The sequence below is a fragment of the Lingula anatina genome, chromosome 4 (genome assembly GCF_051362555.1).
Source record: "Lingula anatina isolate TDL-2025a chromosome 4, LinAna3.0, whole genome shotgun sequence".
Classification (NCBI taxonomy): Eukaryota; Metazoa; Brachiopoda; class Lingulata; order Lingulida; family Lingulidae; genus Lingula; species Lingula anatina.
In genome coordinates, this window is record NC_141770.1 from 22,489,010 (window position 1) to 22,515,016 (window position 26,007).

Here is a 26,007-nt window from a genome sequence, read left to right on the forward strand (position 1 = left end):
TAATAGCTTGAGCCAATAAACAGAGAAAGCAAGTCAGCCTCCATGTTGCAGTACAGCGTCAGAACGATGAGTCGTCATATGTATGTTCGCGCGCGCGTGCGCGCGTGTACATGGGCATGTGTGTGTGTGGAGTGGGGGGGGGGGGTAGTTTTGGTTTATTCTGTGACCTGGCCGGGGATCGAACCTTCAACAAAACATTCCGCAAGCTAATACAACATGTATCTCTCCCACTAGAATATATATATACATACATCCAAGATCAACCACGACCAATGCAGCCGTAAGTTACATCCTTCTCATTGCACGGCAGGCAGTCAATACTAATAACTTAAGTCTCGCCATTATCACTCTCAGATAATTTCAGGGTATAAATATGTGAGAATGATTTGGGGTTTGTGACTAAATTACAGGTTATTAAGAATGGCATCATCAAGGTATTACATATCGATCTGGTAATTTGGTCTTGTCAGACAGACAGCATTATCTACAGTGCACATGTACTCTCATGGCGTCCTCATTTTGTTCACATTTGAAAGATTTTGGATAGGTTTTATCTGACTTGCCACTGTTTAAAAAATGGATAATTCGGGAGAAAAGGCCAATGAGGAATGTAAAAATATTTTGGGAAGTCTTGCCAAATATGCAGATTCAGTAATACAGTGCACAGAAATGGTGTGTGTATTTCTTTCTATCTCTTTAAATGCCAACTGAGCCGTTGGAGCTACATGATAGAATTATAATTTAGCTAAAAATAAATAGTACAAAAGCGTATTTTATTCCAAAAATTAAAACGGAATGATATAAATATTAAAGTATTCCTTTATGTTTTAATTAAAAGCTGGTCTTGAAAGTAAACTACTGTGTATGCGATCGAAAATGCCCCCCCCCCCCAAAAAAAAAAGGCCCTAAGACATATTTTTGTCCAGACATCTTGCCAAACTTCTTCTTCCCAATTCAGAAAATTCATAAACAATAAAATTCTGCAAATAAAAGGACCTGTTGTAGATATATCCTTATATGGGAAATATAATTGCAGTCTAGGGGCGCACTCAGAACTACTTGATCAGCGGACTAACAGGGATAACGGAAAACGGGGATAACGCGGTAAGCTTTCAAGTGGGTCGTCAAAATTTGATCCGAGGATCTGTTAGTCTCCGGATCAACTTTGGTTGTGAATGCGGCCTAAATTATTTGTGGTTCGTGTAGATGTAAGGTATTTTATTACAAACGGTACAAAACACCCAGTAGCAGGGACGGGATGTGCAATGACTCATGAATAAGAGGAAATTACTTTGTTTGAGGAAAATTAGATTTGACGCTCAAATTCCGTATATATTTCAAATGCACTTTGGTAGAATATCTGTATTAAGCACTATTCTTTGTATATAACTTCATATATAGAACCAGAATGCGATTATTTTCAAAATAAATATTGATGCTTAATTGGATTGCTTTAATTTTCGGAATTTCGACAGGTTAAAGCTAGATTGCTGAATCCTTTTGAATTGTTTTTTACAAGAAAGCTAATTTGGTCGTTTAATTAACTGAAACTATCGGTAAAGTCAATGAAAAATTATGACCCTATCCCAGGCTAAATTTGGAAAATATGCAATTAACCATCACGACATAGTCCAAAATTACATTCTTCAGATGGTTAAAATGTGTTGAAAAGAACCACGGTATGACACATGTAATAAAAGGCTCCCATTATCACTCACCGTTAAATGATTAGGGATGGTATATAGTGTGACCGTTGATGTGTGAACATCCCACGTTGCGCTTACAGCAACAGGTGTTAGCTCCGAGAGTATTGAACAGGTGCCATGTTGGATATTTTGCTAGCTTATGATTCATGCACGTAAATGAACGCTTTTTATTCCGTCTGTGGGTGGATGTGCCTGCGTCAGGAGAAAGACGACACGTGCCTGTTTTATTGGGAGTGCACAAAGACCGACGAGAATCAAGCAGAGTGAATACGGTTTGACAAAGCTACCCAGCAACCCTAACACATTTCAATTCTATGTATCACATTACCTGACGCAAGATATGGAAACATATAACTGTTTGCGTGGTCGTGTTGTTAGACAGTAGAATAAATTCTGATGTTGTCTGTTTGTAATCAAGAAAAATCGAACCTCGTTCATGTTTTAGCAGCCTAGAGAGCCTTGCGTGTCACAGCACTGGTTGATCTATTGCTAATAGTCAGTTGAAAACGGATCTAAACTAATCAGTGTTTTTACACCTTCAGGACATGCACGCAGCTATCAGCCATATCAAAGGACAAAATCCAGAAAATCAAAATACGATTTCTTAGCGATTGATAAAAAGATATGTCACTTGGAAAATTCTAGACGCTGAACTAACGCCATTCACGATACCTTAAATAGATTGAAGGAGACAGGGCACAAACGACTTTGAGATTTTTTATTGTGTTAACTTGACAAAAAGAAACCATGGGGTTTCACTTTATAATGAGGGACAATAAATTGTAAGGAAACTGTCGTTTGCTAAAGAAAGGAGTAAATAAATGTTATTTTTATAGACATTGGATTTCGATTTTTAATATATGTGGAGAATTGGATTTGATAAGGAAAAATCTGACCTTAAATGTACAAAGTTATTAACTTTATGACATTTGCCTCTTATTGAACTCCGTAACTTGTCGCTTCGTTAGAATGTGATCAGTTACTATGAAAGCTCCCATAATATACCAAAGGAAAACCCTGTAAGGTTGCTCGTCTGCCATGTTTTTATTTTTTCTTGTGCAAAGTGACGTCACAAGGTGGGCGGAGTGTGTCGATAAGTGCTCCCAGAATTTCCTTAAATACATAACCATCGATGATTACCAATGATATTCCAGGGACTTATGAATTAGTCTCTTCTTGTCGGTGACAGATACTGAAGCAGGATTTGCATTGTATCACAGAACGCTTTGTCACTTTAATCTACATTGTACTCTCTCACTGACAGGAGTCAAACAACATAGCCAGAATACTGCAACACATTAAATCATTTTCCAGCTGACAAAAACCTAATGTCAGATTAACATCATTTCACTAATGGTTCTGCCGTGAAAGCGATGTATACACAATGGGGACTCCTTGGACACGACAATGACGACGGAATTGACGTTGAACACCATTTGTACTTCTGCACATCCATATGGAAGCAAATTGAAAACGAGAACATTGAAAGAACATTCGACAAATTGCAAATAAAAATCCAGAAACGACAATAAAAGAAGGATCGCCATTTCTCGGAAAGCCGTAGTTTATATGAAGGTGACATTTGTACGACGTACTTGTACAGCATGTAAAAGGAAAAGGTGTTTGTTGACACTAGAAAGATAGCTGCTTTGATGTGACACAGTGTCGGGGTTAGGAAACAAGGAGAACGATTTCACATTATGACATAGATGACTTCATAAAAATGAAATTACTAGCTGAATTTAGTGGGTCATAAAAACATGAAAAAATTGATGACTAGAGAAATGATAAGCCAAGCGGAGCGAATAACTTGAACATATGTGCACCTGTAAAAATTAAGTATGAAATAAAATGGTTTGAAAGCAGACTGCGACAGTCACGATGCAAATTGGAAGATAGAGTATTCGCTTACCACAACTACGTGACAACAAAGACATAAAAGCAGTGGCCAGTGAAGTACAGTGACAATATGAAAACTGAGTAGCTGTAAGATAAGAAGGGAAACAGTCCAATGTTTCGTGTCATCAAAACCTCAATTCAAGCCCATTGCAGTGTTGTTTTCCTGGAACACGCACGGTAACCGTTTTGACATGCAAGCTACGTGTTATGTGACACCATAATTAACACATGGTGGAAAGGTGAACCATACATGCATAGCGCAGTCGTAACATCGGTTCCCTATATGACAAACCGCCAATACCAATGTCAGTGATCTGGGTGGTTCTGGGAGCATTGTTCCAATTGCTATTGGCAACTCTGGGGCAGAGGGCCGATGATTGCTTCAGAGCTGTGCTTCAGCCACAGCGGTCACCCCAGGAAGAGCCGGGAGAGCTCCGTCTGACACTCACCCACTCGGTTTTACGAACGGAGGGTGGATACTTTCCTGGTGCTACGTATCAAGGTAAGTGGAACATGTTTTTAACGTATCAATCGGTCTGGTTTTGCCTGGTTTACAATATTTAATTCATATAAGCAAGACAAACTTCAGTTCTAAATCTCTTATATATCCTGCTCTGTGATTCAACGAAACCTTACTTAATATATGTACGTGTACTACATGTAGAACATGTTGGCGTCGCTGACGACTGAAAATTTTGATTTGATGGCCTTCTCGACATTTGAAGGCGTTCAATACAAATATGATAGATTAAAAGGGGAATTCCTGGATTACGCGTTGTGGTCTCTCTTACGATTGTATTCTCCAGACTATTGTAGAGCGCTGTTGGTTTATTTTCGATGCATTAATTACCCCATGCTCTTTTAAAATGTCACATACGAATGTTTTAAACATGCTGTCTGGGTTCAAATACAAAATAATATGACCCGTACGAATTCATGATTCCTGAACTGCAATGCAGTGGGTACCGACAACGGGGCAGGCATATCCAAAAAAAGAGTAAGCAGAATTGCAATGAAAGGAAAATAAAATGGCTATGTTCTATACGTGGGAAGAGATGCATGTATCTTTGCCAGAATTCAGTGTATGAATTAATGTACACATGGAGGCTAAGGTGTCGACAGAAGACAGATTTACCAAATCACTTGTTATAAGATTAATAGCGAAACTCTAAAGCGCTGTATCTCAGCATCGTTTTTTATTATTAATCATTAATATATATTTTTTTTGACTGACGACAATTTTGATAATTATCACATGGGGTTTACCAATGTAGTTAAGTCATTAATTGAACCAAAATACCCATACGTGAGCTAGGGAAAATCCCTTGAAATTTGAAATTCACGGCACCGTAAGATGAAACCTGGTTTCATTATGATGTTCCATTAACGAAATGATAAGAACAATTTACAAAAATGTTATTATGGCAATTCGGAAGCCTTGTCTCAACGAAACAGAGAAAAGTACTACTTTAAAAAATATATGTATTTCCCATTTAAAAACACGCCAGATTTGACGTTAGATGACTTCATATGCACTGTATATACTACTGGATTGGACAAAATTCAGTTTCAGTTCTCTTACTCTCAACGTGAGATAGATATCTAGAACAGAAATGTTTATTTTAGTTATATTAAATATCTTTAATCACATATCTGTTTATTTTTATACACTTTTTCTTGTAACTTTTGGCGTAAGTCCCATTGTTCGCGTAAGTTGATATTCTGAACGGTTTTCTCCGGTACACCCCCTTGTAACTTTTCACGTAAATTTGCAACCGTAATCCCGCAACGTGGCTTTTTTTTTACTACCAATACCATACCCTACGTTTGTCAACTTAGCCCAATAAGTTTACCAGTTATACACTCAGTACATGTACTTGCTTTTCCTGGTATACAGAGAAAATCGTTTTTGAGAGTGGGGAGGGTCAAGTCAAATTAACATGGTTTGAGAGAAAACTGTACGTAAAAACAATCAATGTAAGTCATAAATGTAATATGCAGTATGTGAATAACTTATTAAGTGAACTAGACATGATGATAATCAGCACGAATAGATGTATTTTACATAAATAATTTCCTGCCACCGAAATGACGTCTTCTGGTAGCTACATGTAGGAAGAAAGAAAACAGTTATTTGCTCACCGCAGTTGGTATTTCTCGTCTCTGTTAGATAACCATTGCCACCAGTTTCTAGACAGACGATATGAAGTGATCGCCAGAAGCCAGTAAAGTTCCCAAGAATGTGACAAAGGAAAACGCCAACCATGTTATCACGAAATGTCAAACCTGGGTTCTTGAAATAGATTTTATGTCAAGGCCATGCGTTATTACACCCTCCACCGACGCCAATTGAATGTCTCACAATTAATTATTTATATAAGGCCTGTGTTTCTCACTGCTGTCATTTAGATAAACGACACTTACCTTCTCGAAAAGACATTTTATGTATCAAATGCGCATGTTCCTACTAGCTTCGAATAATTTCAATTCAGTGTTCAATTTATTTCTGTACTGGTTCATAAGTTAACATGACCTGGTACAATGTGACATAATAATTACAGTATGGGAAATGCAAATATTACCTTTATACACCTTTATACAGTGAACAGATGTACTACAAAGAATACTAATAAAATAATAAAATATTCTAACTAAATGGCGAGATACAACCCCGTGGTGTGTTTACATATTTATCATAAATTAATTCATAAACAATAATAAATCAATTCATAATAATGTGAATCGGTGCCCCTGCCCCTTTTACCATTCGGCAAGCATATCTCCAATCTGTCCTATTTACTGTACTATTTGCTGTTAATCAAGTGACACACCTAATAAGTAGATACTTAAATAGCTTGCAACGTTTAGGGCTCCTGGGAGAAAAAAATCCGATATTTTCTCACTGTCAGTCTGGACAGTCATTGGAATTTTTTCCCCGTATTACTAGTTTATCTACATGTACTACAAATCCGTTCACAGATTTTCTTGTTTGCCCAGATACAACAAAGAGTATGGTTTTGAAGAACGAAAAAAAAACTGAAATGATGGTACCGATCTTTCCACCAGATCTTTCTGATTTCGAAAAATGCACCCATACTATCATTTATTACATGCAGCAATATCTTGTAAGTACTAGGCACATAGGTACAACGTGAACAACCAAGCAATGTTTTAAAAACACTTTCAATGGTGCATCTGTAAAATTTATATGAAATCAATCTATTTACAGAAAAACTTTAAGCTTTCAAAAAGGAAAAAGAAAAGGAAAAAAGAAAACTTTGAACTTTCTCCAGTTGCTGGTCTATATGATTATGTCATGTCAAGTTAGGTACAGGTAACTTCCCGTGACAAATACATGTGGATACCTTCTAAGTCATACTGGCGGAAATTAAATAAGCCCTTTAAATAAGAGATTACATAAGAGCACTCAGCTTTTAGATTGATGTCTGCTCCTTTGAGGTCTGTCTTTAGCTCTTGTTTATAAGGTTGTGCTGTATCCTATTATATTCTATTATATACTGTTCTGATGACCCGTGGGGTTGACAGATTAGATAAAATGAAACAAAAAACCGTAGGCGGAAAGGTCTTCTGGATCAGGTTTAGTTCAGAAAATCGCTTTGGCTGTTGTTTGAATCATCAAATTATCAAAGCAATTAAAGGTGCGACAATTATCGCATAGTTCTCCAATGAATAATGATAAAAATGATAATAACAGATTGACAGAAGCACTTCAATGAAACATCCGCATATAAACGATACTGTTACCTTTCCGATATATCATCGCTAATACAAAATGATATAAATCAATTATTTATGACTTATATTGCAAAGGAACTAATACACTTTACCTTCATTAACACTGATGGACGAGACAGCATTAACACTGAAGTGGGCTTTTTAGCAATTACCATTTTATTTTTAGTTGGGTCCATTACTGTTTTCTGATATTCTATTACATATGATAGTCTAACATGACGTACATGTAGGTGATTCTTTTGTGCCAAATTGACGTAGGTTAAGAATTGATTTTTTATTATTAAACGATTTCACATTTGAAACATTTGTTTCGGATTGGTGATGTAAAAAGGACAGAGATATATCACCTACTGTGATTTACGGTTGAAAAATATTTGGAAAACGTCTGAATCAAAGTTAAGAGGGGTTGGAAAATGAGACGATAACAATGTTCTTTTTCAATACATGGCAGATCAAAGATAAAGCCATCAAGGCCATCATCATCAGAAATCTTTTGGCATTTTAAATGGACTTTTTTAATGGTGTATAATTTATTCCAACATTAAGAGCTGCTTAGATGAGCAATATCAATCATTAATCCTGAATTGGACACTGGGGCTTGGATCGATTTCAAATTTCAGTTTTGGATTGATGATCTAGATTTTGAAAACTAAAAAAATAAATAAAAAAACAGTAAGGCCTATTCATTACTGGCCTAAGCTTAATTTCCTTTGCCATACATCATGATTTTAAACTAAAATTAATTCACAAAGATGCTTGAGTCACGTCAGTGTCGTACGCACCTTGTGTGATATTTCTATAACTATTTTATATCACTTTTTTATAACTGTGGCTTTCTATCCACATAGGAGGATACTAATGGGACAAATTCACTTTTTTGTGGAATGGTCCTTAGAAAAAATAAACTTGAATATGAAATTGGCTAATTATACCAAGCAGCCACAGAAGAGCCACAAACAGAACGCAAGATAGCAATGACGTTAAAGATGCATACAAAGCCAATTTTTGTCACAAAAACCAACCAAATGCCAGCATATAGTTTCAAGTAGTATAACTAAGAGAATTACCAAAAGGCATTGTTTAATTTTACCCGAAAATGATGTTTGAACGGATTTTTCTGCTGGCATTCTAAGCTGTATGTCAATGGGGCAGGAAAGTAGGTCACGAAAGAAGGTTAAATTTACAACCAAAAATTTAAAGAAAGGAGCAGTCTAAAGGTCTTTTATGGCTGATCGTGTGATCTATTCAGTTTATCCCTTGGCATGTCGAATTCATTTGAGTCAAATAAGAATATAGTAGAAGTGGTTTACATGTGTTACTGGGAATCCACGCTCCACCGATGTTCGGTTCGTATGTACTTTTAAGTGTTCGAGGAAAACAAAGTACATGTATACTGCACATAGAGAGAATTGCTATTTGTAATGAAGGCCTAAAAATCGTTGACGCCATGGAGCCTGTGTGGTTTTTGATCTGAATATAATCAAAATATCATATTCTACTTTCTGAAACTCTTCTGTGAAGCACGCTTTACATAAGCCTACTGTACATTTCCAAGCATAATGTCTACAGATTAGGGCCGACACCACGGAAACAACGGTGAGTCAATAAATGCGCAAATCTCTTGTCACCGGATACTCTTGTATCATTTTCTAAGCGACAGTTTGTGAACGAAAGGTGTTCACACAAGATCGTGACGGGAGCAAAATAGGCCTGAATCTGTCGCTCTTGGCTGATTATGTTACATTTTTTCGGGAAAGGGGAGGCATTTTGTAATCGCGTCTCTGACCTTGAAAGTTGTCGCCTTTGTTGTTTTTGATAAAATTGTTCCTTGTAATTCAAAACAAAAGAAAAGGCCTATGTGATACAGTTTTTTTTTTTTTTGACAAAACAGAGATATGAAATTTCCAGTAATTGGGGAAAAATGCACTAAATGCAATTTAAAAAAGTCGTTCCTTTTCTGTGTATAGGTAAATATCACGTGTGACACTTTTTGGTGCAGTGACTGGGCCTTAAAAGTTAATTTTTAAGTCGTTTTGTGCACTGCATGTTCTTATTGTCGTCTTGGACATATATGATAAATATTTGTTGGGAACAATGCAGTTTTGTTCCCCGAGGCTACATATGTATAACCTTTGTTTTAAAGATCGAAATTAAGGAACGTTGAAAAAAGGACGCAAAGCGCCAGGTGCACCTCCATTAATAAAAACAACTTAACGGCCCTATGCGATTCACTCTAACCAAGACTCATTGAGAAGTTTCGTAATGTTGTCATTGCCAATAACTTTGCAAATTCATAAACAGACAGAAACCTGCATGAGACATAAAAACACAAAAATACTAAATTAGCACAGTGTGAAATGGATCAGTCAGTGCATAAGTCGCTTATCTAACTGTCCTACTGGGATTTCCCAACGCTATATATATATGCACTAGTCGAGTGCTGATATCAATGACAATTAATTCAGTAGGTGTTGTTGCACATTTTAGTAGGATATCGCTGTCATGAGGGAACATAATTTTATCTGGGGTGAGCAGTGAGTATGTGCTCTTTCATCAATGAAAACCACACTTTCATGTCACGCTGAAGAGTCCCCCTGGAATGTACAATTCGCGTTATGAAATCTAAGTTGACACCTTTTTTTTCTGAGTAGAGGTAGCTAGATGTTGTGAAGTCAAATGTGAATGACAGGACAGGGAGATCTTTGTGATATTGTTCATCATACTTGAGATATACTCGCTTAAACATTGTCATAAGCCTATTATTACGAGTATTTTCAAATGTTTTGCGTGGAAAATATGATATCCGTGGATTGATGCTTTATATTAGATTTAAGGTTTACTGCGTTTTATATTACTAAGAATTGAGTGGAAATAGTATGTTACATGTATTTCTTACCAAATGAAGGAAATTCGCTGTTCTTTTTGCACCTCTTTCAAGGTAATTTCCCCGTTGTCTTTACGTATGCATTTCCGAACTCTTTTCCTCTTCCTATTTTTTCCGTCCACCAACATACCAGCAGGAGAAAGTAAACGTTATGGGTAGTTTCTTAATATCAAGAATGGGTTTTACGGATAAACAGTTTGGCACACTCGGTCATAAAATCTCTTCAAATTACTTCATTTCAGTGGCGATTCAAGCAGTCAACATCAGCAAAAATTTGACGATCCAAGAGTTCGTCATGACGACGTATCAGACGATAGAAGCAACGGAAGTCAACCAACAATTCATATCCCTTCCTCCCTTTCTCACGCACGTGAACGATTCGAGATGTCCGAGCGACACCATAGCGCTGACCAAAGGGAGTAGTGCGTTCGTTGAAAACGTGACCGTCACATGGAAGGCGCCTTTGAGTGACCAACGTGATCCAAGTGACCAAAAGTGCGTCACGTTTAGGTATGGAATGGAAGAGACACGTGATATGCCGATGACGGTTAAGCGGTGCGCGCTGGTACCATTTCTGGGTTTCGTTTCTAGCCTCGTTTTCTTTCCATGTAATTCAACTCAATTATGTATGAAATTATAAAAATTTTTCTTAGCTTGCAAACTCATTTGAATTCACTTGAAATGTCATCTTTCTGATGGACTTAAGATAATTATTGTATAAAGTCCTGATAATTGCAGCAACATTTGATACTCACCACAAAGGCTTAGAGAGAACCCACAAAGTGTAAATGATCACAAAGCTCCTTATGACGGACAAGGAAAAGCTTAGTATGCATAAAGCATTATAACAGAAAAAATGACAAAAGTGTAATTCCTTTAAACGAGTTGTCTCGTTCAAACATGCAATGAAATGAATGAAAGTTGACTTTCTGAGATGCCATAACTCAGCGACATGCAACTTAAGAGCCTTTTAACGGGCAAAAAGTAATGAATCAAGACGCTGTCGTCCGATATTATCCAACATCTCTCCGACTCTTGTTCAATCTTAATTTGATATGGTTTAAATTTCAGGGCTGTGGCGGTTGTAGAAGAAAAATGGCACCATCTCCAGAAGAACATATGTCTAAATACAGGTACACTTAGAAATATTTGGCACAGCCCTTTATTTCCCCGAAAGAATAATTATTTATCCATCCCACTTTGTAGAAAGCGTAGTCACCTAGGATGTAAAACTACATGCATTAGTAAATTAATCTTTTAGTGAATATTCTTCTTATTTGAATTGTATTCCAGGTTGTGACCAGTATCTTACGCAGCAGAATGGTAGTATAGTGTCTCCGGGTTTTCCTGCGTTCTACCCAGACAATATACACTGCAGAGTCGTTATTCGTGTTCTTGATGGATTCAATATATTTCTTCAGGTTTGGCTATATCTCATTGGTGTCCGTCCCGTGCTATCATATAATATCTATTTAAACAACGCCTCACGCGCCCGCTGCCGAGTTCTCTCTCAATGGATGGCAATTTTAAAAGGAGAAAACCTGAATGTTTATTATTCATTTAAGTTCTGACTCAGTCAAGTTAAGATTTCACATAACAGAGTCATCTTTAATCGTATCGCGCTAGCTTTATATACCAAAATGTCCGAATTAAATTTTTTGACATTTTTCCATTAACAAATGACCCCCAACCCCAGATACTGATATCTCAATATTCTATTCAATAACTTAAATAGTTCCAGGCGTTTGATCTAGAGCCATCTTACAAAGGTGTTTGTTATGACTACCTGATGGTCAGCTTACCTGACGGGAAAAACTTAACCAGTGGTGACCCCCGCCCACTCTGCGGCACACGAAGTGGACAACAGCAGTTGGAGGAGATGTTTTTTGAGTCTCCAGACAATACACTGGAACTGTGGTTTATAACGGATCGGAAGCTGTCTGGTTTGGGATATAAGGCAGTGTATTATAGTCTACCCCAAGCTACAGGTATATAGACTATGTTGCCTGTATGATTGTTTTTATGTTCTTCCAGGGGGTCTTTCTTCTTCTGTTGATTTTATTTACTCTACTATTTTTGTTTGTTTGTTTGTTTGTTTTTTTTTCTTAGGCTGTATATTTTTGCGCATATATTTTTTCTTCTCTCTGGTTGTCTAGCACTATTTTACTAATCTGCTTTACCGGCTTCCACAAAAGTCTTTTAACGTTAAAACGTTAACGAAAACATAACATTTTTGGCAAGTAAGTCATTCTTTTATTTAATTATTGATGAATTCATTTTGATGGTATTATCATGAATGCGTAATCAATCAGCCATCGATTTATTCATATATTTTCACTTGTTTATCTACACTGCCTGTCCAACTTTCAGGTTGTTGCCAGGAATTCCTGGAAAGCTCAGGTGTAGTTCACAGTTCAAACTACCCAGGGAATTATTTTCCTAGAATGAACTGCAGCTATGTCATAAGGGGCCGGCAAGACCACCAGATATACTTGCAGATACAGGATCTCAACATACCTCGTGGAGTAACGCCACAGGGCGCGACAAACTGTGATCAAGGCTTTCTCGTGATAAAAATCTGTGAATTAAATAGAGAGTACACGTTATGTGGAAACGATTCTCAAATCGAACACTACAACCTTCATTTTCAATCCACCGGTGGAGATATACATCTTAGGTTTGTGTCGGATTATTCATCCGTAGGGCGTGGCTTCTATGCAACGTATAATTCAACACCGGTGTGTCAAAACCAGACGCTCTACGGAGCATCAGGGGTTGTCAGTAGTTGGGGTTATCCACAAAACTATACTAACAATGCAGACTGTTTTTATATCATCAATAATGAAGGTGCTCCAACCCATGTTACAGAATTGCAATTCGTAGAACTGGACCTTCAGAGAGGCACGTATATCTCAGGCAACCAAGTCAACTGTGATAAAGACTATATTGAAATCTATTCAGGACGCGACGTGAGACAAATCTGCGGACAAAAGGACGGAGTCGAAAATTTACTCAAATTTTATTCAGACGGGCCACAGATGGTGCTTCGTTTGGTCTCTGATGCGCAGATCTCTGGGCGTGGATTCGTCGCAAAGTGGAGGACGGTGGAACACTCTGGTGAAGTGGAACCATGCCCGACATATTGGATGGAACATGGGGAATACTGTTACAATGTTTCAAATGTAAAACGAAAGTGGGTTGAAGCCGAGGAAGACTGTAAAAGAAAACGCGGACATTTAGCATTTCTTGTGGGCCAGATGTTGGACATGTTTGTGAACAAATACGTGTTAAACAGGTAACACATTCCATTGTGTTCATTTCATTTGTGATTGAGTCAGGTGAGTTTGAATGGACTAGTTCCAAGAATAAGACGCTTTGTTTGCTCCTACATGCTACGTAATGAGCAGGCGTGGGTGAAGATGTTTACTCTGCACTGGGGTATCCAGAGTTTTGCTAAGGGTGGGGAGAAGGTAAAAGATTTTTTTCTGGCTCACTTCGACCGGCAAACATTGCACCCAGTAGTAGACGGAAAATTTTACCATAATATGAAGAGGGTAGTTTCATTTTGTCTCGTTTGTATACAGTTTTACTGTGCACGAAAATAACAAGAGAGACAAGAAATATTCCATAGCATGTGAGCATTTTTGCCCCTTCCTTTGGAAATATTCAATTTCAGGTTTATGTAAATCCAATTTTGGTAATTTGATTTATTTTATGTTTGCAGTATGTTGCAGTCTTTTTTTATATTATGCGCGGCTTGAGTTTGATTCTGTCATTGTGTTACATGCATAAATGATAACATATTGATTTTGAAAATGTGTTGGATGTTACAAACATAAATCACGAAATTCTGTTTCAGTAAGTAGGAGATCATTTTTAAGGAGACAGTACATCAAGTTTGAAAGTATGGGTGTGTGCGTGCATGTGTGCGTTCACACGTGTTTCACATTACAATTGATATATATTTGATGTGATAATGTATTGATTTTTGACAGAACATTGGTGTGGTAGTAGTTTTATATCTTATATTTAGGTCTACACACACTCCTTTGTCTGGCTACTGGGTTGGTGGCAATGACCAGAAAAGCGAGCAGGACTTCCAGTGGACTGCAGGTTTACCATGGAATTATACCAGTAAGTCACCAGAATTCACCAAAAAAAAAAAAAATATATATATATATATATATATATATATAAACTTTTGAACTATGAGCAACAGTCAACACATAAATGGGATCACTGTGAATTGGATCAACACCGTTTGCCAACGTTTGGTCTTAATTTCTTGACAAATCAATTTCTATTTAACGATGAACAGTACCATAGTGTATGTGATATCAGTAAACGGGTAGAGTTTCATTTGACAATAGCTATAGGAAAATTAACTGAGATTTGCCAGCTAATATTTCGTCTTCTGACAGTCCTGGGGGGCGGGGGGGTGGGGGTGACTGGACCAGCACACCTGAGAGGTGATAGGTTGTAATATCATCACAACCTTCATTTCCCTGATGAGGTCTGAGTGTCAGGTGTAATATGTCGATATCTCATAAGTAAAACGCATTTAACGCACTGCCTTAATTGTATTACACACCCTTGTCGTCAACCATGTCAATTTTCCTGGTGACATCCGACTTGACTGCGTACATGTGTCCACCACGGTCACTATCTTACACCATTTTTACAAAGCAGTTGAACTGAGCAGAATTTAAAAGCAGAAGCGCATGGGGTGCTGAATAAAACAACGAAAAAGAATTTTTTGTTCTGTAAGTGTTTAATTTTATTGCAATGGTATCTAGTTATTTTATGATCTAAGTATTTTATTTTTAAAAAATGGGAAAAGCTATTTTGACCAAGTTTGTCCACGTATCGATATTGCTAAATCGAGGAACCCCTTTTGAAACCGCTAGCTAATGATAAGACTAACCCCATTCCCACAGGTTTTAGATTGATCTATCCCTGTGGGGAGTCTCACTAGATTACTGTCAGCTTAGCCGGCTTAAGCGTCTGTCCCGCCTACTAAAAGCTGTAAGGGGGTAATAAACTACCGGCTAACATCAATTTAGCGTGAACCCCCAGGGAGTTAGGTCGATCTAGATCGATGGACGTCTTTTCAACTCTAAGACCCCATTCCCATAGACACCATTGGTCTACTTATATCGACCCAACTCTGCGGGGACCCTCGTTAAGTGTTATCAGTTTAACTGAATGAAATACTATTTCGACTGATTAAAATTATAGAATTTTATTTTGGCCAAAAAAGAATGTTCTTCAACCCTAAATGAAATAAGAACATGGTTCATACGAGTTCAGTGTTGTGCCAACACGTACCACCGATAGTAATACAATGTACATGAAACTGTAAGCTCTGAAGTGGAATTCCATACTACCCACCAGTATTCTCATACTAGAGTATAGTTCATTAACCTAATGAAATCGCGTTGTTCGGGTTGAGAACTCTGACGGGGTTATAGACAAAAGCTCTTAGTGTAAATCACTGTCTTTGTGTATACTCTATACTAAAAGCCACCTGAGTGATTAAATTAATTCCATGCAAAAATCCTGGCTGTACAGTAGAATGAAATGCATACATGTATCTAGATCTGTGAATATCTAGTAAAAAATCGGTCTGTTTTTGAAATAAAGGGAAAATAAAGATGCATGTCAGAAGAATAAGAATAACGATGTCCGCCGTTTTATTACCCATCGGCGTGATTATCCACCGCCATTGTTTTGCAGCCATAAGATATTGACATCAAGATAAATAACAGTTTAACACGATTTTGCCCCTACTCTTTATCATTCAATAAAAATACCTCTAAATATGGATTGTCACAACCTTCTTCCAGGGCGACAGATTGATTTTTCAAAAGATATAGCTTTAGTAAATTGACAGTCATTTGATTTGCCTATAATATCAGCCACCCTAGTAGATGGTACAAATGTAGATTGTCACTATCTTTATTATCAAAATTCTATTTACGTTCAAAGCACGTGCTCGTCTTGTGCATTGCGTTCTGTGCGCGTAAAATGTCGTTAATTATATATAAATATATATATATATATATCAAAGAAGTAAAAATGAGGTAACAATGCTTCTGTTAAATATCGTTATGGCGATAGGTTGCGTCTTTTCAACTGCTTTCTATTTAATGAAATGTACAGCACCGAAATGTCTACCACGTCCTCCTGTCTGAAGCCAGTTCAAACCTGTTATGTGCGGCGTTAACGAGATATCTGCACATGTACATATACAGGATGACGTTGCTGAAATTACAACTGGCAATAACGCAACGGAAGAGATGGCATATTTTCACCTCCCACCCCCAATCAATATCATTTTACAGAGGACGTCACAATGGCAATTTGCAGGAAGCAATGGCAAGATCTGCTTCTCAAATTTCTCTTTCCTGAGCACCAAGGATCACCTGTCAAACACACCTGCTAGTGCATTGATGATGTCATTGTGAACACGCCCCATCTGTCAATCATTTTGCCAGCAGTGACGTTATGCCTGTGTCACCAAACCCATTATAGAGGTGCATTTCACGTGCTTAAAGTATCAAAAAATAAAACTAAAATAAAATTCGAAGTTGTGTATCCAATTTTTAAAAACATAAATGTGTATAGAACAAAATTCCACATCTGTCTCAATTTTACATCTATATTAAATTTTTATCTGTATTATCTGGTAACGTATGTTCCGGGCCATATAATTCAAATTTTTATATCGCCTTCCGATATATTTTGTAGTGATTCAGTCATGGTTAATTATATATGACGTAAGGATGTTTTATAAATAAATAAATTATTAAACTGTAACTCAAGGGGCTTAGTTTCATGGCTAATAATATGTAACGTACCGTATGTTCCTAAAAAAATTGCCAGAAAGTTTCGTCTTGCCCAAGTACTTGGTGCAATAGGAAACAGGGTTTTCTGTTGCTGACTGAAAAATATTTTGTGATAGTTCGACATTTCTGATATAATATTTGGACAGCGAATGGCAAATACACGTGGTTTATTTAATGATTATTTTACTGTCAGTAGGGTGTATTCCCCCTTTTTTAATATTCAGTGAGAAGCAAACAAAGTCGCTCAAAAAATTAGCTGGTCTTTACAGAATATTATCGTATTTTTTTACAATGTTATACTTGTAGGAGATAAACAAAAGAACAAAACCAGTGATGATTGAATTTTCAAAGTGGGTATTACGTTTCCACAGCTGGACGTTTTGCAATTTTGACAGTAACGTTTGTACCTTTTTGGGGTTAGGCGATGAATCATTTTTTATTATTCATAGTTCCAGGAGAGTGAGATTTGATACAAACTTAAACTAGAATAATCATACATAGTTTGTAATCTGTGCACTTAATATTTTTGAGAGCATACCAGCTGTGACCACTGCACGAAAAAAAAAACTACATGCCCTTGTTTAGATTCTCTTAGCTTTATTAATTCATTGCCACGCCACATTGCATTAGTCTGTCTGTCATTATATACGGCACCCACATAAATTCTTGTCTTCAGATTCGAGGATTCCAAGCTTGTGCAATATGGAGAAAATTCCAAATTTCTCTCTCCTTCACAGTGATTTCCTATAGCTTATCCCACGTGATTAACAAAAGAAATAAAATCTGGCAAATTGTTCTTTTCTCTCGGTTTTTGAGCTGATTATCATGGAAAAAATTAAAATTTCTGTCTTTCAGATTGGTTTCCAGGCTGGTCCAACATGGAGAATGCATACAGCGAGCCGAGTGATGATGGTCTGTCTGACGAGGACTGTGTGGAACTGAGGCAGAGTTTCTACTTTCCCTGGAAAGGATTTGTTCTCGTAGACAAGCTGTACTGGAACGACAGGTCTTGCCAGACGCAAAATTTCTACATCTGCCAGAAACCTAAGCATGGAGGTAAGTTTTTTCAGTTTTATGCCTTATACACATGTAGGTCATTTCATTATTATGATGTGATCTTTTATTTGACATTTTGCAGGTATGAACCAACTTTAGTATCAAGAAAAAATCACATAAAAATAATAAAAAATATATAAAAAAACAGGTAGTCTAAAACAAATAGAATAATTATATATATATATATAATTATCATGTCATTTTCCTTGTAGATTTTTTAATGTTTAATGTAAAACGATGTATCAAGGACTGAACGCAAAGATTATCAATATTACTGTAAGTTTTCAGTGATTAATACTTGACAGGTCCATAGGCAGAGGGTTGAAAAAAGTTATTGTTGAAAATGTATTTCCTCTATATACACGTGTACCACATATATGTTTTGTAAGTTATCCATTAGTCTATGTCTAGACATTATGTGAGACAGAAAACTTACAAAGGAACTTATGTCAGAGGCATACATGGATAGGGTTTCAGGTCTTTTTTATTCTCTTAGACATCTTGAACAAATATGTGCATTAGTATAATGTATACAACTGTGACATATATCTTATTGAGTTATTACTAGTGTTGGTGAGGACCCTAAATTGTGCAATGTGTATAATAATAATAATAATAATAATAATAATAATGATGATGATGATCACAATGACGATGAAATAAATCATTTCTAAAGAGACAAAACATGTTCAGGTCATGTACCTACACATAATTAAGAGACATGACATTTCCAATCCAAATCTGTGGGGACTCTCAGTGAAATGCCATCAGATTGTGAGATTAACAGGTGCATGAACTCCTATTCCAAGCATTGAGTAGATTAGAGAAAACCTGGTGATGCTACCTGTACATCAGTGTGTTGGAAACAAGAGAAGGTGTTTCATTTAGTTCATGTAGAACAACAGTTTAAGTGGGAATTTAAAAAGGGCCTTAAGACTAGCGGTCACGATCAACTGGTTGGATCAGATGTGTTAATATGGGATGGTTTCTAAACCTGCAAATACATGTAGCAGGGGCGGATCCAGAGATATTTTCTGACAGTCTTCCAAATTATCTTTGTTGATCCATCTTCCATTTTTGACCGTCTTCCGACAGAAAACATTAGTTGGCTGACAATGTAAACTTGAAAATCTGACCGTCTTCCAGAAGACGGCCTAAATTCGCCCCTGTGTAGCCACATACAGTCCTTCCAACAATTCACCAAATTACCTGAATTGAACTTTTTCATCCTCTAACAGGTACTGCTCTTCAAGATAAACCGTAAATAGGTCCTTCTTTTCTTGTTTGATGAATTATCCAATACATTTAAATAAATCAAGACATTTACCCCAGAGAAAGAAATCCTGCCAAGGTAATTCTACTTTTTTTCTATTTATCAGCTTAAGAATTATTGATTACTTCAGAATGTAATTGTCATAAAGTAATATTCTTGTTAAGGACATTTTTTTAACTACAACCTGTTTTTAATTTAGGTTTTATTAATAAAAATTTAAAAATAACTGTTATAGTGAAATTGTGTCCCTTTCAAAAAGAAAAAAATATATTTTTTTTCTAATTTACATGATGCAGAGATCATAAAAATAATCAGTTGCCAAATTTTAATACTTTTATTAACAAAACAATATGCATGATCACGCAATTTTGAATCCTTACTTAATTACTACACAGCTATAGCCTCAATATGTTTCATTTCCAGTGTTTAATTCCAAGTGTATACATAAATGTGTAGATTTATACATTATAATACTAGTACATACATGTGCCAGTACAAAAACGCATATATACACATCATTCTACAAAAAAAAAAAATCATTTAAATTGGTGTCTGAAATGGTTGACACAAGAAAATATAACAGTTGCATGCACGAGGCTAACATTTGTCCTTTTATAATGGTGTGGCCCAATTTGCTGTATCAGCATGTTGTGGTAATAAGAATTCTACTGTAAATAATTGTACATCCATATACACAATTTATTGATTCAGAGGCATTCCATTTTCTTATGTTTAAGGCACAACTTCAATAAAGTGACATGCAGATTAGCCCTGGATTATATTATATTATATTATATTATATTATATTATATTATATTATATTATATTATATTATATAAGTATTTTGCTATCCTCTAGAGAAGCAAGCAAATTATATTACCCACATATCAATAATTTTTTTTATTAGTGACACAGGTACTGGGGTATATTATTATTATTATTATTTTTTTTTTTTTTGATTTCTTTTAAATTTGAATTAATTTTTAAATAATTTTTCCCTTTGTGTCCTGAGTCAGAATGCACACCTCCAATTTTGCCATTTGTGCTTAACAATCCTTCTGAATTGTTTATTTGTATACATCTGTATTTCCAAGAAAATATATATTCAGCCACTGCTGCCAAAGGCAAGCAGGATGATTCTAGAATATGTTATAGCTGGTATACAATGCACATTGTGACTGTGGGCTTTTGATACTTATTTTCTTTTTCTTTTTCTTCAGCAGATATTACAAGATACATCTCATCCCCAGTCACAAGTGTCACCCTACCTTACCCTCCAGACTGCAGCAGAGTGATAACGCTGACGTCCTATGGTGAGGAATCAAATGGTGTGATTCACAGTCCTAGCCATCCTGGTTACTATGGCAACAATCTTGACTGTAACATAACTATCTTGCCACCTGCTAACTCCTCATCGATGTCGATTAGGCTCCAGTTTATGGCATTTCATTTGGAGTACAGCAGCAGGTATGGAGACGACATGTTACCTAACAATGTTGTGTGTGTGTGTGTGTGTGTGTGTGTGTGTGTGTGTGTGTGTGTGTGTGAGAGAGAGAGAGATATAGTGTGTGTGTGTGTGTGTGTGTGTGTGTGTGTGTAAAATTCTCATTTCATGACTGTTTTGTGTTCAGTTGTGCATGCTAGTGTTAACATGCTTGTGGAGAAGTGTCAAGAAAAGTATTGGGAATGTCTATTTACCATTTGTTAGCCAATCTGATACTTTTTCAGGATGAGGCACAAAGCTTTTATTTGGTTTTGTGTGCCTCCATAACAGGGACTATTGTACTTGCCAACTTGAGCATGAAAAGTTAGTTTTGAATCAATTGTTATGAAAGAGATGGGCAATTTTTTTTTTTTTTTTTTTTTTTTTTTGAGAAGTACCAGTACAGTATGAAAAGCATTTGTTGCCAGAGAAAAATGTGTAAAGCATTGGCTAATTGACAAGTGGTAAAATTGTGATTTTTTTAGGTTTGTAGTACCATCCAATATATATCTCCTCAATTTGTGAATCATTAATAAGACACAATAATAAACACAATATACATACTGTATGCAGGTTGCTTGATATTTGTCTTAAGTTAAGGTCGCTTTATACCTAATCCGAATTAGATTTTTTTGTCCTTCCTTAAACTAATCGCCCTATACTATAGCTGGTAATCAAAATGGGATTCCAAATGATTGATAAGCATACTACTATTAATTATGCCATGACCAAGATTTAACATGTCATTCTTTATACAAAAACAAAAAGTTTGTGGGAATGCAAAAATACATACCTCCCAGTAAACATCCTGTCTTCATTTGGAGGAAATGGGGAGTGAGAGGAAGGAAAATGTATATGGCATGCATGTACAACATCATTACCAGTATATAAGAAATAGAGTAATAACCCATGGATACACCCGCATCATCTTCTTAGACTGTTAATATATACCCAGGATCAAACATACACTGTATGTTACATGTACGTCTTATGCTAATCCTAGTATTAAATAACATGGTGTAACTGGTACTGACTGCAATTGCCACAGATTATTCAGGAAGGAATTAGTGTACTATTCAGATATATTTAATGAAAAATATATGCCTCTTTGAGAAGCTGCCATGTTTCTCCTTTATTTATTTATTTATTTATTTATTTAGTTAGTTAGTTAGTTAGTTATTGTCTCAATTCTAGCTGTTAATGAGCTCAGCCTAGATTCAGTTATCAATGAATACTCTATTTGTACCAGTAAAATTAAATGTATTTAGCCAAAGTACAATTGTGAATTATTTTTCATTTTTGTTAAGTACTGCAGAGTAGGTAAATGCTTTTTCATTGTTAAAAATACTACCAATATCGGCAAAAATACTTTTTATAATAAATCAATTCAAAAAACTCTAAATATATCAGTCAACAGTGTTACCAGTAAAAATTGGTGTTTAATTTGAACAATATGTAGTTAGGAATAATATTTACAGTTAAAGTTATTTGGATGGTTGATAAATTTACATGATATTTATTACTTTTAGTTATTTAAGAAACAGTTATTGCTTATCAGTTAATATTTATTTATTATGTTTAGTAAACAAAAAAAATATTTGAAATCATGTTGACTGTATAATAGGTCACCCACACAAAAGAACACACACACACACACACACACACACACACACTTGTATGTTTCTGTGAATGCACATACATGTACCAGTACATCCACAATCTAAATTTGTACCACTGCATTATACAGATACTGGACCAGGTATAATAGTAAGTTCAATGACACAGCTACAGCTGTAGCTATATATAGAGGCTTGTGAGCTCTGAGCTATATAATTATACAAATACCACAGTAACACATCTTTTAAATGGATTGCAATGTTTCATATGAGATTCAAAACTCCACAATTAAGATGTTTTAAATGACACAAAATTAGAAATATAATAAATTCCTTTTTACCACCAAAATGGTGGTTATCAGAATTATTCTGTTATCTGTATACTTGACACTGGATGACATTGGAAAGTATGAAGAAATTTTTGTTTACCCTAGGTAAATGTGTTTTATGACACTTTTCCAACCAAAATGAAGAGTATCTGAATGCATTGTCATTCCTTTAACCCTTAGTGGAAGCCACTCTGGGTAAATAAGGAAGCAATCTCACACCCAATCACTATTATATATGATTTCCGATAATTAAGTCCTGTAGAGCCCCAGAATGATACATGTAATTACAATAAGTATACATTGAATAATTTTTTCAGCTAAATGTTGAATATGTCACAGTTAGTATTATAAGGAGATTTAATGGACATAAAAAATACATTTGTTAAAATCAGTATAATTTTAAGAATGATAAACATAAGGGTTGAAAGTACAGTCATATCAAGAACAAAAATTTCAGTGTTAATTTTATTTTCATGTATTCAAATGTACATGTATGTTTATAAACATAATAGCAAGCCCTAAAATGTATCACTGCTTTTCACTTCCTCAAGGAGGTAACTTTTTTGTCTTTGTTGGCTTGTTACTTTTTTATTTAAAACATCCTTACTTAAAAATCATGGACAGATCTTAATAAGAAATATGTAAATATAGACTGGGTTCCCATACTTAGATCGATCCATCTGGATCAACCTAACTCCCTGGAGGTTCATGCTAAATTGCTATCACCTCAAGAGGCTTAAATGTCTGTCACGCCTACCGAATCAGCTAGGGGTAAAGATAATTACCCATAAACAGCTTCACTAGGAGTGACAGACTTTAAAGCCAGTTAGTTAGATAGCAATTTAGTGAGACTCCCCAGGGATATAGATTGATCCAAATATCTGTGGGAATGGTCCCATACATGTATGATACCAGTAGGTCAGAAAGGGACTTTTCTTGTTCTCCTTTGAACTACTGGTAAAAATATGGGTTAAGGTATATTGTACATGTACATATATACACATCAACTTTTAACCATTGATATCTGTTTCCATATAAAATAAAACTAGTTGAGAAGCATAATTGTCTGTGTGTGTGTGTGTGTGTGGGGGGGGGGGGGGGAGGGTTGTGATGATCTAAATTTCTGTGCAGTATACCCGGCCATGAACCAACAAAGCTTGGGGTTTTGAAGTCTTAGAGGGCATTTCCGAGATCGACCTAACTCCCTGGGGGTTCACGCTAATTACCCTCTTACAGTTTGTAGTAGGCGGGACGGACATTTAAGCCGGATTATCTGACAGTAATCTAGTGAGACTCTCCACGGGGATAGGTCAATCTAAAATCTATGGGAATGCGCCCTTAAAGTCACTAAAACTTCATTCATCTTATGTGACTCAAAATCCTACTATATTTCTATTATAATTTGCACTGTCATGCATGTTCACTTTGGTAATAATTAGCTCCATTATGTTCATTAAAAAAAACATGGGAAAAGGAGACATCCCTAGGCTGGTAAATAGATACCGCGTGCCAGCTAAGATCTCTGTTTTTTTTTGTTTTTTTTTTGCCTTTAACTGTATTTACAAATGCCTGTGCATATAGCCATTGTTTGCATTGATCTGGTTTCACTGTCATTGTCAACATCAGTGTCACCCTGTGCTTTTCACTGTAATCACTTTTATGGTCATATATACCAGTGGCAGATTAAGAGGGGGTCAGGGTAAGGGGGGTCCTGACCCCCCCCCCCCCCCCCCCCTTTCATTCGGTTTCTGAAAAAAATCACACTAATATTCCCCTCTAGGAATTAGAATTTTGACTAGCTATTTTATAGTACTAAACTGTACCAAATGGCACAAAATTTTCTGGGGGGTGGGGGAGCTTGATGTCGGGTTCTCATCTGTGGGCCCCCCTTCAAATAATCCTGTATCCTCACCTGCATACTGTCCTATTTTTGAGATTTTCCATGATATGAGTAATTATTGTTAACACCTGAAAATGAATCTAATTACATTGATGGTCATAAGTGAATAGTGAATATAAGAGCAACAAATATGACAATGACAATTAATGTGTCCTTTCCCCACATGCTACTTAATTTATTATTACCATTATATAGAATATTCACCAAAGATGCTCTTAAAATGATTGTTATTCTATAGCCTGTGAATTTTCATTCAGAAGCCCTACATTATGTACAGTCTATGATATTGATAATAAGGATAACACCCCAGAGCTTTCAGTTGTTTCCTGTGGTAAACATGCAAGGTAAAAACATCATGTGCTTCAGAGGTTTTCTTGAGACATGATGTGCAGAAGCAGCATGCAAATAAATCAGTGTATTATGGATGCATGTTGCCAGTCTTGAGTGTTTGTTGATGATGATTCCAGTTTTGTTTTATTCAGTATTTACAGAAACCTTGGGAGTGATTCATCAGTTTATTTTATATTATTAATTTAGGTTTCTGGTACATCATGGATAATTTAAATTAAGCAATACTTATTGTCAAAATACTTATTTGAACTGGATGCATAACTGTTTTTATCACCTTTTAAATAATTTAAATGTAGATTTCTTATTTATTGAAGGGTATTAGAAAATGTAGAATTAATGGGGCAAGTCAAAATTATGCAAATATAATACGAAATATATGTACCGGTATGTATCTCTGACAAGACTGAAATGATCACGACATGTGCTTTCCTACGGAAACGATCACCCACGTAAGCTCCCTGTTGAAGTGAGGGGAAAAAACTGCAGATTACATGTAGCAGAAACCTAAATGGATGGTGTGCACTGTCACATCGTTATGCACAATTTATACATGTTTGTTTAAAATGTATGTTTTTATATACAGGCGTGCACTGTATATGTATCTAACCATTTATGTTCTGATCACCGAGTCTGTCCATGCTGTTGCCATCTGACATATCTGTTGCTCACCTTATAATTGCATAACAATATTTTTGTTTAACTTTGAATTATTTATTTATTTATCTATTTATTTATGTTGGCAATTTTGACCATTATGTGAAAAAATTATTTTTGTTTTTTCATGTTATTCAAGTATTTCAATTTTGCTAAATATTTTTTTCCTTCGTAAAAAGGTGAGATCTTTTCAAAAATCAATGTCATCAGATTATTTTTACAGAAGTTATTTGTTTATATATTAATTAATTA

General features: G+C 35.8%; 1 protein-coding gene across 1 annotated transcript in view; it reads left to right on the forward strand.

The window, feature by feature from the left end:
• Positions 1–2,896: 2,896 nt before the first annotated feature.
• Positions 2,897–26,007, forward strand: part of LOC106163633 (uncharacterized) — a 38,601-nt gene continuing 15,490 nt past the window's right edge. Inside the window, exons 1-9 of the mRNA XM_087011662.1 lie at positions 2,897–4,107; positions 10,488–10,755; positions 11,317–11,378; positions 11,539–11,666; positions 11,981–12,233; positions 12,616–13,540; positions 14,279–14,379; positions 17,949–18,149; positions 20,643–20,889. Of these exons, the coding sequence (XP_086867788.1) occupies positions 3,909–4,107; positions 10,488–10,755; positions 11,317–11,378; positions 11,539–11,666; positions 11,981–12,233; positions 12,616–13,540; positions 14,279–14,379; positions 17,949–18,149; positions 20,643–20,889 (2,384 nt within the window). The 5' untranslated portion in view covers positions 2,897–3,908. The remainder of the gene's footprint in view (positions 4,108–10,487; positions 10,756–11,316; positions 11,379–11,538; positions 11,667–11,980; positions 12,234–12,615; positions 13,541–14,278; positions 14,380–17,948; positions 18,150–20,642; positions 20,890–26,007) is intronic.